Source organism: Lutra lutra, chromosome 14 (assembly GCF_902655055.1).
Source record: "Lutra lutra chromosome 14, mLutLut1.2, whole genome shotgun sequence".
In the NCBI taxonomy this organism is placed as follows: Eukaryota; Metazoa; Chordata; class Mammalia; order Carnivora; family Mustelidae; genus Lutra; species Lutra lutra.
The window spans coordinates 69,187,656-69,206,090 of record NC_062291.1 but is presented as its reverse complement, the minus strand read 5'-3'; the positions used below and the strand labels follow the sequence as shown (position 1 = coordinate 69,206,090).

The 18,435-nt window shown below is 51.0% G+C and overlaps 1 protein-coding gene across 2 annotated transcripts in view; it reads right to left on the bottom strand.

Annotated features, from left to right (window-relative positions):
- Positions 1 to 18,064, bottom strand: part of MXI1 (MAX interactor 1, dimerization protein) — an 81,926-nt gene extending 63,862 nt beyond the window's left edge. The window contains exon 1 of one of the 2 annotated variants that reach the window (XM_047702452.1): positions 17,583 to 18,064. In XM_047702452.1, the coding sequence (XP_047558408.1) occupies positions 17,583 to 17,844 (262 nt within the window). In that variant the 5' untranslated portion in view covers positions 17,845 to 18,064. Of the gene's footprint in view, positions 1 to 967; positions 1,196 to 17,582 lie in introns of those variants that run through there. The other variant, XM_047702453.1, reaches the window with a different exon arrangement.
- Between the last annotated feature and the right edge of the window lie 371 nt (positions 18,065 to 18,435).

The following is an 18,435-nucleotide window of genomic DNA, read 5'->3' as shown; positions in this document are numbered from 1 at the left end:
ACTCTCCCCATCCTGGGTCTCTCACTAAGCGCACCGTTTTCACGTATTTCAAACCATTCAACTGCCTCGTCTCAGAGGACATTTTCTCCCTTGACACCATAATTTCCAGAGTTCCCACTCTTCACTCCCCAGTCTCTTTACATCTTTTCCAGTCCCAGTCCCTAAATAGGGTCCCGTCTCCTCCTACCTGTTTCTCAGACGTCTCCTCCCCACATGCGCGCACCCTCCTCCCCAGTGGCTCCTCAGCAGGCATTCTTTGCTCGGCTCCCAGCCTCGCCTCCTCCACCCCTACCTGCGCCGCCGCCTCCCCCTTCTTTCGGCTCTTTCTTCCCTCCAACCTCCCAAGTCCTCGGGCTGGCGCCCACTCTCGACACACTCCCTCCCTCTGCTCTGGCCCACCTCCCCTCTGCCCCCAGATCCCCGTCCCTCCCCCCTACCTCGTCCCCCAGTCCTCCCCGCACAAGCAGGCTCGCGCAGCCTCTCCCGCACCCCTCCCCTCGCAGGCTCCGGGTTCCCACCACCTCCCGCACCCCTCCCCGCCCTCTCTCCCCTCACGCGCACACCCCTGCTCACACCCTTACCACGCACCCCCCTCACACACGCTCCCCTCCTCACACACACCCCCGCCTCCCTGCACACGCGCACCCCTCCTCACGCACGCACCTGTCGCACGCGCACCGCTCCTCACACACGCACCCTCCCTCCCCTCACACACCCCTGCTCGCACGCGAACCTCCCCTCACACACACTGCTCATGCACGCACCTCTTACACACGCACCCTTCGCGCACGCACCCCTGCCTCCCCTGCTCACGCACGTACCCCTCTCCTCACACGCGCACCCCTTCTCACATCCCCCCCCAATACACACGCACCCTCCCTTCCCTCACACGCCACACCGCACTCCCCGCGTGGAGAAGGAGTGCGCGGGCTCAGGCGTGGCGGAGGCGGCGGCGCCCAGCCGTTACCTCGGTCCCGGCGCTCCAAAAACTCAGCCGCCTCAAGCAGGCGCTGCACGTTGATCATCCGCACCCTCTCCATGGGCACCGCTGGTGGCGACCGGGACCTCTACCCGCTCCCTTCCCCGGCCGACAGGAGGCGCCGCAGGCGGATACAGGCCGGTGCCGCCCGGGGACATGTGCGGCGGGCGGGCGGGCCAGCCCGGCCACGGATCGGCGCGCTCTCCGCCGCCCTTGTCGCCCCCGCCGCGCCCGCCGCGCCCGCCGCCGCCGCCGGCAGCCCGCGCGCGGTTTGTTTACCTCTCCGCGCGAGCACGGGGGAGGGGCGGGCGCAGCACCGAGGCCCGCCCCCGTCCCGCCCCTTCCTCTGCCTCCTGGGAAATGTAGTCCCGCGCCTCCCACTGCACATCGGGAGTGGTAGTACACACACCACTTCAGTGGGCCTGCGCCTTGCCGAATTCCGCAATGGCAGCTGGGAAATGTAGTCCCGTTCGACTTCTGTCGCCAGAGTGTAAAGACGAAGTTTTCTGGGCTTTACTTCTGGGAAGGAAGAATTTGAGCCAGTTTCCGGAAAGCTCTTTTCCCAGCGACTTCCGACGGGTGCCCAGGACCTGGAGCATTCTTTATCTGAAATGCCATGTTCTAGTCCTCTATCTACTACTGCTTTTCCATGTAACTTACATGCCTCAGTTTCCCCATCACAAAATGTGCTGTTCAGCTGGTGCACACATAAGCATTTGAAAAGCCAAGATCACTGTTCAGAAACAGGGGATGATCCCTCCAGTTCCAGAGAAAGTTGCCATGAGGCCCTTCTTCCACCCTGGTTTCCACATAGAGGTAGTTCAGTTTTTCATGGTGTTGATTTTTTTTTTTTTAATTGTATGTTTAAAAACTTATTTTGCCTCAGGCCCTCACTAGTGGCTTGAAAGGCTAGAAATCTTTTCTACTACTGCAAGTGAAGGACATGATTCAGTGGGTAAGTGATTTGGTGCTGAAGTCACGAAGGGTTCAGTTCAAATCCTGACTCTTCTACTTATACTCCTGTCTGGACTCTCCAAGCCTCATTTCCTCATGTATAAAATAGATATAGTTACTCCATTTATCCGAACATTGAGGGTCTGCCATATGTCAAGCACTGTACTGGACATAATGTGTACAGTAATGAAAGAAACAGGCATAGATCCTATTCTCAAGGAGTCTATGGGCAACAGGGCTTATTGTGAAGATTAAATGAAAAAATTCCAGCATTTAGTACATGCCACTCAGTTAATGGAAGCTATAACAATTGTTTCCTCTCTTGTTCTCCTCCATAGAGAGGGAACTGAAAGCAGTGGCTAAAGAGAGCAGGGACCACATTAAAGGATTGCCAACGGCTATCTTCTCTGCCGTTCTCTTTCCAAGTCCTCCATCTAACAAGCCCTCAAAGTCTAGACCAGAGTTTCTCAACTTCTACATTATTGACATTTCGGGCAAATAATTCGTGGCGGGGCGGGGGGAGGCGGACTTGTGCTTTGTGGGATGTCCAGCAGCATTCCTGGCCTCTACCCACTAGATGCCAGTAGCACACTACCAACCAAAAACGTCTCCAAACGCTGCGAAATGTCCCCCCCCCCACCCGGGGCACAAAGTCACTCCCAGTTGAGAACCACTGGTCTAGGGAGAGGAAGGGCAAGAGGGTCATAACTGCTGAATGCTCTAGGAGCAAGCTGGGAATTGTATAAACATCCATAACGTTTTCCCACCCTGATTATTTTAACCTGCTGGTGGACATCCAAAACAACAGGAAGCTCTTGGTGAGGGGAGAATTTCCCCTTCCCTATGGTCATTCCAGTGGCTACTGCAGAAAATACCATGTCAGAATGAAAATCTTACTCTCAAAAATGTCATGAGATTCATGCTGCATTTTAATGCCCTCTCTCTCTCCTTTCACTCTTCTTCTTCTTTTCAATTTCTAATGAAGTCAAAAACTGCAAAATTATGCCAGCCCTTTTAAATATTACATTTGGCACCACATTTAAGAACCAAATAGATGTCCCATCAAATGCAGGGAGACCCAAAATGAGAGGTGTTCCCAAGCTGTTCACAGGAGAGTCAATTTTTTTTGTAAAGACTTTAAAATAGGGACCTTCCTTTTTCTGTTGTTGGATAGATCACTTCAGATCTGGGGTTTCCCATTGGATACTGGTAACAACTACTCTCAACAAGGGACATACGGGGCAAAGCGAAGAATGGAATTATTTAAAAGAAAATAGCTATCTGCTAAAACCTGTTAGTTAAGGGCAGAAATTACTAGGTTGAAAGTTAGTTTCTACTACTTGTAGACTCCTTAAGCTTTAGATCCCAAACTGCTAAGTGCTACTGCAGGAATTTAAAAGAGGTAGATTCATGACAAATAAAAGTCTCCCCAGTGGGAGATAAACCATGTGACATGCAATCAAAAAAGAAAAAAAAGAAAAGTACCAACTGAAAATACACATGGGTTTAAATCCATAGATCATATGCTCTAGCAGGTTATTAAGAGAAAGCATGATGCTCAGTGCACGTGCCTGACCTTTCACAGTTGACCTCCAGATGAATTAACCAGCCCTTGTTTTAGAGCCACTGCCAAGAGGGAGAGGAGGAAATGGAAAGTAGGGTGAGAGTCACCAAAAAGGCCCACCTGCCTATGTTGAAGAATAGCAGAGGTAATGGTGATGGAGGGCAGTGGGCAGTGTTAAGGGCAGATTTATATACAGGAAGTCATTCTTTTCCAATAGCAACTGAAGGTGCCATTTCCTTCTCCCTGCTCTGGCTGACTCCTAGAATTCTTGCTTTGGCCTTGGCCACAATGGCCTCCCACAGCACAAAGCTTGGGGCTCTAGCCTCAGGAAAGGAATACTCTTCATAAACCATCCCTCAGCGCCAGTCCCAGCCTGGAGGAACCCAGAGGCAGCTGTGGCCTTTCTTTTATTCAAATGAATCCAGTTTGTCCTACAAACGCAGATGGGGAAACTGAGAGAAGAACCAAAGAACCTGGACTCTTACCCACAATCTCTGGTCCTGTCCTCTCCCTAAAGTATCTCTCTCAGGGGAGCCTTATTTGAAAATGGAAAAAGTCCCCCTGAATCCCCCAGGCCTCTAACAAACACAGCCCAGATGGGGATGAGCTGCCTCCTGGAGCAAGCAGGCAAAGCTCTCCATTCTTAGGGGTCCTTTCTGTCAGTTTACTCCATGCAGATTTCCAAAGGACTTATTGCAGATTCACGAACAATGGAAACTGGTCTGTATTACATCTTTTCTGCAGACAGGAGAGATGGAAAGAGGGGAAGGGGCCGTCAGGTTAAGTTACAAGTCCAAAGTCACTGTACTGGTAACACCTGGTGCTTAAGGGAACTTCCCTGAAAGTGCAAAATGTTTGGTGTGCAGGGCACTGTTTTCTGCCATTATCTGTAAGGATGGGGTGTTTTCAAGCAATGAAGGCTGAAGATGGAGGAAGGGTGAGTCCTGAGCTCCTAAATGAGAGCCTTAACAGTTATACGTCTTTTTCCATCCTCCACCCCAAAATGACAACACAGCCTCCTTCCCCCTCAGGGCCCAAAAACGTGAAGAGCAGCAGAAAACCTTTCCTTCTGCCCAGTGAGTCAGCCTTGCCTAACTTCATGCGTAAGCTCTCCTCAAGTCAGCGGCAGCTCAGAGCTGCGGGTCTGCGTGCAGCCGAGATAAATTTGGGTCTAGAAAGGATGACGTAATGCTAAACCCGAGAGGTAGCTGCCGCCTCCCAGGGCTCCAGTCGCCAGGGCTGCGGGCTGACATCCCCACCACTCGGAAAAGCACCGAGCCACCCAGGTGCCTGAGCTGGGGAGACAGGGAGAGAAAGGACGTGGGGGCGGAAGCAAACGGCAGGGGGAGGCAGTGTTCATCTGAGATTGCTGAATCTGGAAGTTTGTTGTTTTTTAACTTCAGTTTTCTGGTGAGATCAGGCCACTGGCAGAGGCTCAAACAGCTGCACTTGACTTCCATCCTGGCCTATCTCTTCCTCCTTAGAAAAGGGCTTCTTACAATTTTATTAAATGGCCCTTATTACAGCAGCCTATTTTGGTGATTATAATGGATGTGTTAATTTCTCGAATGTCCTTTCGCTTCTTTTTTGCATTAACTTGGATCCAAGAAGAAATCTGCATTGCAGGACTCAGTTCATAGGCACATCTAAGATACCTGCTGCCCCCAGAGCACCCATCCCACTTGGGGGTGCAACTGATACGATCTTCCGGATTTTGGAAAAGGACTTTGCTAGGGACGTGCCAAGTTAATGCCCCCCCCCATAACATTTCATGGTTTAGTTCATAGACGTTTACATCATTAGGCTTCTTTCTCAATCCAGTCTCCATTTTCCATTTTTCAGATGAGAAAACTGAGGGTCAGAGAGATATCGTAACTGACCAAAAGGCCACACAGCTGCTGTCTATCAAAGCCACCAAGCAAGGATTAGGATTCAGGCCCACAGACTCTCGTCCTGTGCTTTCTACCCATCTCCCTAAGTCTTTTTCTGGTTGATTTGTGACATATAAATCAATTAATTAATTAGAATAAGTCTTCTGATTTTTTAAATTCGTGAGCCCCAAACCTTTAAATATCAGGTTACATCCTAAAAGCCTGCTTTTGTTTTCGGCTTAAGGTTCATTCTTCTCTAAGGAAAGGGTGGCCTTGGAATCAACCCCCTTGCTGGTGATGACCACAAGCCATGGGCCTAACCTCAATAATCTTTCTTGTATGGAAATGGTTTCCTTCATCGGGAATGCGTCCTGAATACTTTTTTCAAATGACATTTCATCATTTGTTGCTCTAGTCCCTTATTATTCTCCTTTAATTTGTGGTTATAATCATTTATACTGGTAGATTTTGTGACTTTCAGCCGTCCCTGGCATATAGCCTACTCAGCCATGGTATGTTATTCTTTCGAAACATTGCTCATTCCATGAATTAGTATTTTCCTTAGAATGTTTGCATCTATATTCAAAAGCAATAATATACTATTCATATCTTTTGTTGCATGTATCAGCCTTTGGCTCCAATGATCTCTACTTTCAAAGGTAGATGCAACTTGATTTTAAAACCTTTAAAAAAAAAAATCAAAAAAGATTGCCAGAGGCCTTCCCTGCTGGTAAGAGGATGCCCCACATTCTTGCCACAGTCCTGGGTAACCCTCCCTCCCCCACCAGGAGCCTGGCTAGAGCTGCCCTGCCCCCATCCACTGGCATCACCACTCCCTTCCAGGCAGCAGAAACTTGGGGCGGTCACTCTTAGGTCCTGCCAGGCCCTGGACACTGTTAAGTCACACACCCAGCCTGCTGCCTTAGGGCTGAGTTCTCTGCCTGAGATGCACCATTTAGGATAAAAACACCAGGCCCTTCCTTGCCTGCTTAAAGATGAGCGTGATCTTGCCATCTCTTCCAGCCACAGCATTCTGATTCTAGGATTCTGGGATTCCCCAGAAAGCTTGGAACAATATGCCTCCCTTTGTGTACCAGCTTCCACGTCATGACAGCCAACTACGTACACAGTGCTGCTCATACAGTCAGCTCATGGGCTCCTCTGCACACCTCTGAGACTCCCTGTTTTGCAGATGAGGTCCAGAAAGGTTAAGAGATGTGCCCAAGGTTACACAGGTAATGACCAGATTCAAACGTAGATTTTCTAAGTCTGGAACCCCACAGCATACATCAAGGTATGTTTAATCAGACCAACCAAACAAAACTGGTTAGGTCTCAACCAAGGGTAATACCATCCCCTGGGAGGCTTTGGAAATAAGTAGGAGAGTCTTTCTTGAGTGTCACAATGACTGTGAGGGTCTGCTGTCATTTAGTGAGTAGGAACCAAGGATGTTACATCCTGCAGTATTCTGGACTAATCCGCATAAGAACAACTGTCTCACCAGTAGCTCCCCTGTTGAGAAACACTAGGTCAGAAGGTTAAAGAGAGAGAGAACTCATCCTTCATTCAATAGCTATTCCTTAAGCATCTGCTCTGTGTTGGGCACTAAGCTAGATGCTGAAGATAGAATCATGAATGAAACCAGTGACCTGGGGCTCACGGTGTTGTATTCTAGCCCGGCACACTGATGACAAGCAAGCAAACTCATGGTAAATTGTGATATATAGGATAAAGGATAAATACTAAATGCAGGATGGCTTTGGGTGGACAGAAAGACCAGGGCAATCACAAGGGCTGTCTAGGCCAGCTTTCTCAAACTTTAACGAGGACCCAAATCACCTGGAAATCGTGGTGAAATACAGATTCAGATTCAGCAGGTCTGAGGCGGGGCCTGGGAGTCCCCTTTCCAACAAGCTCCCAGCAGAGGCCAAGGCTGCCCATCTTAGGAGACCATACTCGCTCTCAACAGTAAGGGTGAGATAGGAAAGAAACTATTGAAAGGTTGGAAAGAAGTCCGCGACATGAACCCAGTTATATTTAAGATCACTCTTGTTTCCTCGATCTCCACTGAGGAGAGGGAGAGGTTGGACCTATGCCGCTTGACCGGAACCAGCTGGCCCACGCGGTCACGGTGGCAGCCAGGGTCTACAGCTCATCTCTGCCACTCACACGTGCTTCTCCCCCGCCCCCACCCACCCCAGCTTCTCTGGCAGAAGACCTTGGCTCCAAGCAGGGCCAGACCAGTTGCCCTACAAGCTCGAACACCTTCAGCAAACCTAGTACAGCCTGATAGGGTGTGGATTCACATCCCTGACAACCTAGTGTGCAGAGCCACAGGAGCCCTACTGGTTGGGTGAGTTCCCCAGTGGGTGCTGGGCAAGGCAGTACTGCACATGCAAGGAGCAACACCCTAGGACTACTGCCCTTCAGAAAACAGGCCTTAATCTGACTCTAGTGTCAGTACCCAAGGAGCCCTGGAAGGTTTCAGCGGCCTTCTAGGATGAGTGGGAAGTAAAGGAAATCACTCCAGGGAGGCATTCCTCAAGGGGAACCCTCAGCTTGGACTTCAAACATTCCAGATTCCATCTCTTGCCTCTTGCCCCTTGAGGCCCAACTTCTCCTAAGAAAAAAAAGAAAGAAAAACCTAGGTTTGAGCCTCAGCTCCACTCTGTGTTAGCATGTGGCTTTGGGAAACTTAGCCTTGCCAAGGCTGAGGCTTTCCTCATTTATGAATCAGGATAATTCTAGCACCCTCCTATTGGATGGTTGTGAGGGTTTAATACAGAGCACTTAGCATTGTGCTGGTGCATAGTAACTGCTCAGTAAAGGGGGTTATTATCGCTATGCCTTTGGAAAACAGAGACAACATTGCACTTGTCAGCAGTCCCCTTGGGGACAGGTTATCAGACTCCTAGGAGACAGGCAAGAATTATTTATTGGTCTCTATTTGTCTATCATTTGTGCTGGAATATGAGCTGGAACTGGAGACCATGCCGTCTGCCCTCTGAAAGCACCAAGCACTGGGCTTGGCTCCTGGCAGGTTTTAAGTAATTATCTGTTGAATTGAGCTAAATTTTACAGCTGGTAGAAAGAATGAAAGAAAAAGTTGCATGCAAGGCACTCAGAGTCTTAGGAGTCAAGAAATATGGTATGGGAGGTTGGGTGTGGTGGAGGAAGAGGGAGATTAACACAGGGATGCCATAGGGTAGCTCTGGACCCCTGCAGAAAGAAAAACAGAGGCCACGCCAGCTCCCACCTGCCACCCACGGCCACAAACAGAGCAGCCCTGGGCATGCCCTCCATTTTAATACAACAATATCAAAATTGTCCCAAATCATCTTTATTCAAGTATTCTTGCTAATGGCCATAAAGACACAAGAGTAAAATATCTCAAACAGTAGGTAATCCAAATCCCTTTTTATTGGCTTTAGTCTGAATTTCCCAATCTCCCCCAGGACACTATGTTTATCTTTCTAATTTTGCGGTGTTTAAATTTCCTTAGCAGATGCTGGAGTTGGATATAAGAGGTATGTGGCCAAGGGCATGTTTGTTATATGGGAGAGTGGGCTTGGTAGGAACACTAGTTATGGACAATCCTCCAAGTACAGAATGCTTCAATCTGTAAAGAACTGAGAGTGGAATGTGTTTATTTATAAGGCTGCTTACAGGGTACTTAGTTTCCTAAGCTCAGGCAGGGGGGGAAAAAAAGTCAGATCTGTAAAAAGTACAAAGACAAAGACTAAACACAAAAGATTTTAAACACAGGGTGGGGGTAGGGGGTGCAGGGAGGGGAGAGGGACTATTCCTTTAAGGAAACCTTAGATAAATTTTTGTCCCATCTGCAATGATGACTAGAACCAAAGACACAAAGTCCAAGTCAGATGCAATGCTACATTGTTGGGGCTCACTTTAAGACAAGTGAATTTCTAAAACCTAGCACTGGAATAGAGTATAAACTCCACGCATGAGGGCTGAACTAGCACAGCAGTGCCTGACATAAAGCAGCAGTACGTGCTCTTTAAATATTCGTTGGTTGAATGAATGAATGAATGAATGAAGAAATTCACAGAACAAATGTAGGGAAAATTCCTGACAAGCAACCTAGTTCCACAGATTATAAAATGATTTGCCACAAGGGCCTTTTAAAGAGAGGTTCTCCAATCTAAGTTTTTTTTTTTTAAAAAAAGGGTTCCTATTTACGTATATTTCCTGGAGATGTATTGCTCAAAGCAAGGGTCACCTGAACTTTCAAAATGTTTCACAAGCAAGTGGCCTAACCCAACTCAGCCAAGATGAGGAAGCAAAGAAGAAGCCTCAAGCTCTGGAGGATGATGGCAAATTCCCATTATCTTTGGCCAGAGAGATCAAGTCAGCTGTTGACAGCTTTCACACCTCCAGCCAGGCCACTCAGGGACAATGATATCAGAGACAATTACTTCCCCTTAGTAGCAGAAGAGCCAGAGAGCAGGTGTCGGTCCCTCTGGAATGGAAGCCTCTCTCCAGTGTGAGCCCAGAGCTCTACCCACCATTCCCAGAGGAGGCCCCTTTGGGAAGACTTTTATTTCTCCTTCTCAGATAAGGCTTGGGTAACCATCCTGTCACTGTCCCTGCCTTTGGGCTCCTCCTGCTTCCTCCAGCCCCCATGTAAAAGAAAATATTTTTTTCTAAATGGCAAATTCAAATTAGCTTCATTTTGAAAGACTATTGAGAATGTTGCAATGACCTTTGCAATAACTGGACACACCCTAGGATCAGTAAACCAGGTTTGAGAACTGCTGACTTTATAAGCACCTGACCTGTAAAACAAAAGCCCCGTTTGGGGCTCTGCTTGTAATCCAGTCTCACCACCAAGCAAGAGGCCCAGAAGAGTCTGGTTCTGCCTCTGCTGTGTCATCTTGGGAAAGCCACTGTCCCTCTCTGGGCCTTAGCCTCCCATCTCTACAGTGAGGGTGATGGATGCTGTGACCGCTGGGGCTCCTTCTAGCCCTGACACTCTATCTTACCACCTGCCTCCTTTAAAAACAAACCCCAGGGGCACCTGGGTGGCTCAGTGGGTTAAGCCTCTGCCTTCAGCTCAGGCCATGATCTCAGGGTCCTGGGTTCGAGCCCCACATCGGGCTCTCTGCTCAGCAGAGAGCCTGCTTCCCTCTCTCTGCCTCTCTGCCTACTGTGATCTCCGTCTGTCAAATAAATAAAATCTTAAAAAAAAAATAATAATAATAATAAAAACAAACCCCAACATGGAGTGGAAGGAAGAATGGGAAAGGCAAGAGAATGGTTCAGCAGGCCAGAATGCAGTATGTGCCTCCCACCCCTGATTCCTGCCTGCTGAAAACTGCTTTCTTCATTCCGCAAGAAGATTCCTATTTCTTGCTGGGTTGTTGCTTTTTTACTCCTTTTCTCCTCTGTCTCTCTCTTTCTCTCTCTCTCTCTCAACTCAAAAGCCACAAAACCACAACTCACCTTACCCAAACGGGTCATTTGGAAGACAGAGCTGTCAGGGGGTTAGGTGGGTCAGGCCTGGCATACTGGTGGTATCTAAGCGAAGACCAGGCCAGGGCAGCCATGTGCTTCTCCTCCAGAAACCCAGTTTAAATCAATATTTATCCAACTGTATTTATAGAAAGTGGTGGTGGTAGAGAGGAGGGGATGGGGTAAGGAGGCAGGGGGGATCTACAACAGAATAAGCCACAATGACTGATGCAAATCTTTGTGGCCAATTCGTTTCTGCAGGGCCAGGCTTTTTTTTAAAAGGCAAAAGACCCGGCTTTTGATGAACCTGCTGTTGGCCCCAGTACCATAGCAACAGCCCAAGTCCTCTGATATGCCCAGAGGACAGACTTGGGAAAGGCAGCAGGAGGGGGTGGTGTTTCCTAGGAGCCTAAACTTGAGTTAGGGCCAGGAGAGTTGAACAAGTCTGAAAAACAAAAAACAAAACAAAATAAAACAAAACAAAACAAAAAAAATCCTCTCTGGTTGCCTCTTCTGTCCTCGGCCTCACTTCTAAGCCTTTTCTAAGCAGGGTATGTACAGGAAGACCTTGAACAATCAACATGAGTGCTTCAAATACCAGCTCTGCTTTGGGTTGCTGGGTGACCTTGAGCAAGTCATTTTACGTCTCTGGACTTCATTCCTTGGCTGGTAAATGTGTACATGCATATGGGCTTAAGAGGGCAGGCTCATTCTGGAATCAGAAGCCTAGGTTCGAAACTCAGCTCTGCCACTTACTAAACCATATGACCTTTGGGCAAGTTACCCAACATCCCTGCACCTTGGTTACCCCCTCCATAAAATGGGGTAATAAAATTGCACGTATCATGGGGTTGTTGTGAAGACTGGAGGAGATAATGCACATTTAGCCCCATACTCGGTATATAGTCGGTGCTCAAAAATGGTGGCCGGTACCTATATTATGCAACGCGGTTAACTGATGCTGCAACGTGAAACCGACTTCATTTCCCTCAGTTTTCCCTCCAAACTCTTGCCCAGCCGTCCTCAGATAAAAACCCCCATTTCTGGGTGTGTCAATGGGAGTGTTTCCATCAGCCACGGAGGGTCAATGAGCAGCTCTTGTTTTGTCTTGGAACTGATGGGCCCTCCTTTCCGCCCCCCCCCCCCCCCCCCCCGCCCACACACACACCAGGAATGGCTCAATTCAACTTCTCCGATTTCCTAAGGGTCCCTTGGGTCCCCTCTGTGGTGTGCCCAGTCCCTGGGAGCTCTGGGGGCTCTGAAAGCCACAACAATATCCTCAAAGTCTTCTTCTGGCATATACCAGTGGGCAGAAATCATATTTAAAACTGGGGGGGGGGGGGGCTGAATCTGAGAAACATAATTTAGGATGCAGCAAAAATAAAGACCTGATTTAAGAATGTTCTTTTTACAAAGCCCCCAAAACCAAATATCCCACTCCACCCCCACCATAAATCAACCCACAGAGTTGTCAGGGAAAAGCGAATGCACATAGTAGATGCTCAATACATATTTGCAGAATAAATGAATGAATTGTAAGGTGCCTGCTATGTAGAAATGTGACCTGCTTGAACATTAGTTGCCATTAAAGTCCTCAATTTTAGCAAGGCTGCCCTAGTCCCCTGCTCTCTAAGCTAGTAACTGACTCACTTTCTGGGTCACAGCAGATGACAGTGGGCACTTTCAACTCTCCAACCCTAACCTACCATCTCTGTGCAGCCCCTGGTCTTTAAAGGCCAAGAACAACCTATGTTGATTACAGGAGAACCTCTTTCCTTGGAAGAGATCAGAATTTCCAACTCTTCTCCAAGCCCCCAGAAAGTCTTTACTGTGTCCCCTAGCCTTCAAACCTGATCACTGTGCCATAGCCAGTAAATGACAAATCCAACCAAAGAATGCATATTAAGTGTCTCCTGTATGCCCAGTGGAATGCTATATGCAATGGCGGGATACACTGAAATGCTATAGGTGATCTTTCCCTTATGCTAATCATTTCCCTGGGAAGATAAAGCTAATACACAGGTAGTGGGTAGAAGATTCCATGGTTACTGATTATCAAAGCTCAGAGAAGAGGCTATTTATTGAGCACTTACTATATTCCAGGGACTTTAAATGTTTAAATGGAGCACCTCGTTTAGTTGTTCAGCAATGATGTGAGGCTGGTTCTATTGTTATCCTCGATTTACAAAAAAGAAACAGAACCTCAGAGAGGCTGGTTAACTTGTACCCGAAGTCACAAAGCCAGTAAGCAGCAAGGAGGAGGAGTCTGGGCCCTGCTCTGGGTTAACTGTAAAGCTCTCAGTCTCTCAACTACCCTGAATTAAGAAATAGCCAGAGGAGGCTCTCAGAGGAGGTGGGAGCTGACCTAGGTCTTGAAGAATGAGTAAGATACAGATAACCCTAGAGGAGTAAGAGAATGAAGCCATTCTGAAGGAGGGAAGAGTCTGAGTCAAGCAAAGAGTCATGACCAAGAAACGTGCTTGCGGGTGGACCTGCTGGACAGGAGCAAAGGAGATCAGGAGAGGAAGGCAGGGAGGAGCCAAATGACACCACAAAGCAGCAGTTTCCTCCATCAGGGGGAAGAGGCTGCTCCTTGGCCTGTCCATGCCCCTAGGAAAGCACCTCACCCTCAAACCCAGATAATCCACCCCAGAGAGTAATCCATGACCTCTACTCCCATGTAATCATTCTTCTCTGTCTTAAGCATTGCCCCCCAAAGCAACCTTCCCCAGACACTGAGCAGCCCATTACTATCCTCTGGATGTTACCTGTTAACAGCAGCTTCTGCTTGTCCACTGAGCAGCTTTTCTGTGAGTCTGGTTCTTTTTCCCTTTCAGTTTTAATCTTTTCCAAAACAGGAAGTAAATATTTTTCTAACGATCAGTCAGTCCTAGGCGGCCACCCGGCCCCCCGTTCACTGGACCCCAAATAGATACAGAAGACCATGCCAGAGGTGACTTACATAAAACTTCTGGTTTTGTGATAACTGGTCCTAGTCTCCATGATTAATATTTCTGGAGCCCTTTAATCTGAGATCCTTAAGGAGTCACCTCAGTTGGAACGTCAGGAAAATGTACCCACACATCCTTGGGAATCCTTGCCTTGCACAGAGTAGCCAGTCAGTAGTGGGTGACTTAATTTGAATACCCTCCCCTGAGGAGACGCACCATATCTACTGGGAATAATTCAACACTGTGGCCACAGCTTGGTGAGCACTCCTACTACGGAAACCTCAAAGAGGCAATGAAAAGCAGTTCTGGCAACAATGGAAAATAAGGCAAGCTCCTGCCAAGTAAGTACTTTGCAAACAACAGTAAAAACGAAACGTGTGATCTCGTGACCAGGGTCTACTGGTGCATTTCGGGAAGGTCTCACAGAACCCGAAATGGAGAATCAAGGCTGACACCCGTTCTCAGGGGAGAAGAGAGTCCCTTTAAGAAGGGATTGTACCAGCTGGCCACACTACAGCTCCCAGAGATTTCCTGGCTTGCCTCCTGGCTCCACCCACCAGTCTCTGGCCTCAGCAACGCGTGACGTCAGAGAAAGCTGAAGCTGGCGATAGGCTGAACAACGCAGCTAGGTCAAGTCCAGTCAGAGGAAAGAAGTTTGTCTCCATGTGGAAACCATGTGTCTCTAGCTGGGAGGGGGAGGAGGAGGAGGCGGAGAAACTGAGATCAAGTGATTACAGGGGAACTGGCTGAAATGAAGGCGGGGAGGTTGTGCACCTGAGCCGGCCAGCAATGCCCTTTGCAGTAGTGACCTAAAAAGAAAAAAAGAAAAAAAAAAAAAACTTGCCCAACGAACAAAGCTTGAGCCCCCTCCCATCATAATAATAATTAAACAACTAGGATCCCTGCTTCCTTCCAAAAACCAGGGACCTGAGAAATGCTGGAGTCCTATCGGAACGCCCAGATCCCCCTCCCTCCCCCAACGACTGAATGATGTCAGCGTTTCGGAAAGCGGGGCTCTGAAGCAAAACAAGCCCCGCGCGCGCGGAGCGACCCGCAGTGCCCGAGCCCGGCGCACGCACGACCCGCCCCCCAACTCGCGTTATTGCTGTGCACACGCGGACCGCCGTGACGCGCGGGCATTGTGTGCAGCGAGCAGAAAACAACGGCGAGCGGCGCCAGCGCGAAGAAGCGCCCCCAATAAAATGAGGCAGATGCAGGGCCCGCCGTTTTCCATACCAGGAAACCCAGACCCAGCGGAAGGCGTTGGGGGGGTACCGAAAGTGGGGAGGATAAAGCAGCCCCCCGTGGGCCGCTTCTCTTTGCAAGGGCCATAATAGAGGACCCGGCGATGGTCGCCCGTAGTTTGCTGGAGGTCACCCTCGCCAGCGAGAGCTGTTGGGGAGGGGGCGAGGGCCTGGAGCTGAGCCCCCGCAGCCAAGCCGGGCAAGGCGCAGCGCCCCAAGCTCTCGGGGAAATCTGGGGGCCGTTGGCATCACGTCATGCAGAGCCAAACAGCCGCGGCAAATAGAAGCAAGAGAGCTAAAAATACTCCCGCGGGGAGCCGGCCGGAGGGGGGGCAGTGGGGCCGAGGGGCTGATTACGCACACGAAGTTGACTTTGACTGGGGCGCTGAGGTTCCCGAACCCCTCTCGGGGGGCTGCGGGGCTTGCAGCGCTGACGCTCGGGAGGGGGACCGGGAGGAAGCCCCCTGGCTTCCTCCGCCACAGGAGCCCGGCTCGGCTGCCGCTGGCCCGCCCCGTGCGGGGTAGCCCGGCCCGGCGCGCCCGGCCCTCTGCTTACGTGACTGGTGGCCACGCCGGAGCCCCGGCACGGGGTAAACTAGGAGGTGGCGGCGGCCAGGGCGGCGGGGGACGCCGCGGGGGAGGCGGCAAGGGGGGGCGGAGGTCTCTGATTGTCTGCGGGTGCGGTGGGGGGGGGACGCGGTGGAAGCTCCAGCAGCCTCCCTAGTACACCATGCTGAGGGTGGGGGGGGAGGACCAGGTTTGCCACACATTGCCAAGGTGCCCTCTTTGGGTGCACCCCCCGCCAGAGTCGGCACCATGGGACAGACTCCGGAGAACCCCGGACAGGGGTGAGGGGTAGCAGAAACCGCGCCCCTCCCCCCTCCAACAAAAGCAAACACGCCAAACAAAACCACGTCTTCACCCAGCTCCCTACCAGCTCTGGCTTTTCAGAAACTACCCTCCTGACGAAGCCCCCCCCCCCACCCCCGCACCATGAATAATTGCAAACTGAGTCGGCTACGCAGCCAGCGATGCGCCTTTCTGGCAACCCTGGCACTCCGAGAAAACAGGAGAGAAGAGAAAGAAAAGAACACAACCGTCCTCCCAACACAGATCCTTGTTTTTGCCTTCAGCCACTGCACAATTGCGCTGGCAACACACGGTTACTTTCACCCTGAAGGCCTGGGGTGTTGGTCAGCTGAGGTGTTTTTGTGTTTGATGACTGTTGTTGTTGTGTTTGGGGGGGGGGGGTTGCAAGATCTGACACGTTGCAATCGGACCATTTTCTCTCTCTCTCTCGTCTCATTGATCTTCCTACTTGTTCGGACAGATTAAACAGCCTGGTTTTCTCCAGTCCATCGGTTTATCTGCCTCGACCCCTTCCCCCAGCTCTTATTTGTGAGCACCCTGCTGGAGACGCCGCACACGCGTGCCCCCGTTAGGACGCTGAGTCGACTGCCTGGGAGGACTGGGGGACCCAGCAGGCAGGGGCAAAAATGAAACAAACAAATACAAAAAGGAGGCCAGGCCCGGGTGGGGCTTCCAGCAATCCCCCCCCCCCCACAAACATTGCTCTCCACCTGAACCGAAGAGAAGAAGTGGGGGTTGGGGGCGGGAGGACGGCAGAAATCGACACGGCAGGCGCTCGCCTTCCTCGCCAGGCGCGCTCACTCGTAAGTCGTCTCGCGGAAAATAAAGAAACCGCACACAACAGCCCACACCTTCTTCCCCAACTATTGTTTCCTGCGAGATCCCAAAGTTTCCTTTTAGCTGTGTCCCCCTCGCCAAGTTTCCCGGGCGCAGGACGGCGGGTCCGGGGCGAGCTGCTGGTGCTGCCTGGCCCAGCCGGCCTGTTTGGGGGAGGGGGGCGGCGGCACCCCAGGGCGACCGAGGTGCTGGGGGACTGTATCCGCGGACGCGATGGCCTGAGCCCTGCCGCGAGAGGGGAGGAAAAAGCACAGTAGACAGGAGGGAGAAGCAGATCAAGCCCACGCCGCGGAGGGCTGTTTGGTTGTTGTGGTTGTTGTTATTGTTGTCGTGTGTGTCTCTGTGTGTATGTGTGTGCGTGAGTGTGTGTGTGTGTGTGTTTTCTCGAACCGCTGAGCTCTGCCTACGATTTCCAACTTTCGGCTTCTAATCCCCACCCCACCCAGGAACGAGCGACAGAAAAACAACACTTGTCTGCCCGAGAAGGCTGGGAGGGGGGGCGGGTGGAGAAGGAAGAAAGGCGACCTCGAAGAGATGAGCTCTGGGCTCAGTTGTCAGCAAACAACACTCCCCCGCTTGCTCCCCGCGGTCCTCCCAGCCTCCGGGAGACGGACAGACGGACGCACCAACAGGCCCCCCCACCCCCCCATCGTCTTTGTTACATCTTTAGCAGCTTTGTGCGTGCGTGTCCTTTCTCCGGTGTCATCGGCTTTACTGCCGAGGGCTGGATGTGTGTGTTGGGGGGAGGGGGGCGCGGGCCGAGCAGGCGACAGGGGTCGCCCAAGTGGTTGAGGAAGAAAGAGCCGGGCTCCGAGGAGGAGCCGGGGCCCCTAAACTTACTTTTGTTTTCTTTCTCGATCTGCTCCAGGTAGCTGGCGGCCTCGAGCAGAATCTGCACGTTCTGCAGAAAAGTGTTGATGTGCTTCTCCATCGAGTTCTCGCTGGTGTTGAAAATGTCCGAGAAGGGGCACCTGAGCTTGGCCCCCGTGGGTTCCTCGGGCTGGGCCGGGGGCTGGGGCGCGGCCACGGCCGGGGGCGCGGCGGGGGCCAGCCCCGCGCCTTCATAGCGCGCTTCCTTGCGCGGCCGCCCGCGTTTGCCCATGGAGGAACCGGGGTCCGCGGAGCTGGTCCTCTTTTGGGGCTGCGCTGCCCGGCCGAGCTCCGGTCCCCAGAGGAGACCCGGCTGGCTGGAGCGGAGGAGGCGCCGAGGCTAGGAGACGACCTGACTTCCCGAGCCTCGGTGCGTTCAGTTGTGTGTGTGAGTGTGTGTGAGTGTGTGTCGGTCTCGCAGTGGGTCTGTGTGTATGGGAGATTGAATGAACCTACAGGACAGACGGAGGCGCTCTGGCGCCTGGGTCCTAGTGCGAGCCTGTCGCCATCGGACCGGTCAAAATAAAAGGTGGAGACAAGCGAGGCAGGGACCGCCCTCTGCCCGTCCCCGCACCTTCCCCGCCTCTCCCCAAATCTTACCTCAGAGTAGAGCGCTGTATTTCAACACGAATGGAAAAAATACTCGATGCCTCTAAGTGGACCTGCATAAAAACAAACTAGTAAGCTATTTTTTTCTTCACATAAAAATAAGACCTCGTAAAGGGTCCAGCACAATGCCTCGCACATAGTGAGCGGGTCCCCATTAAATGGTAGCTGCTAGGACTTTTTTTTTTTTTTTAATTAAAAACCCAATCCAAAAAAC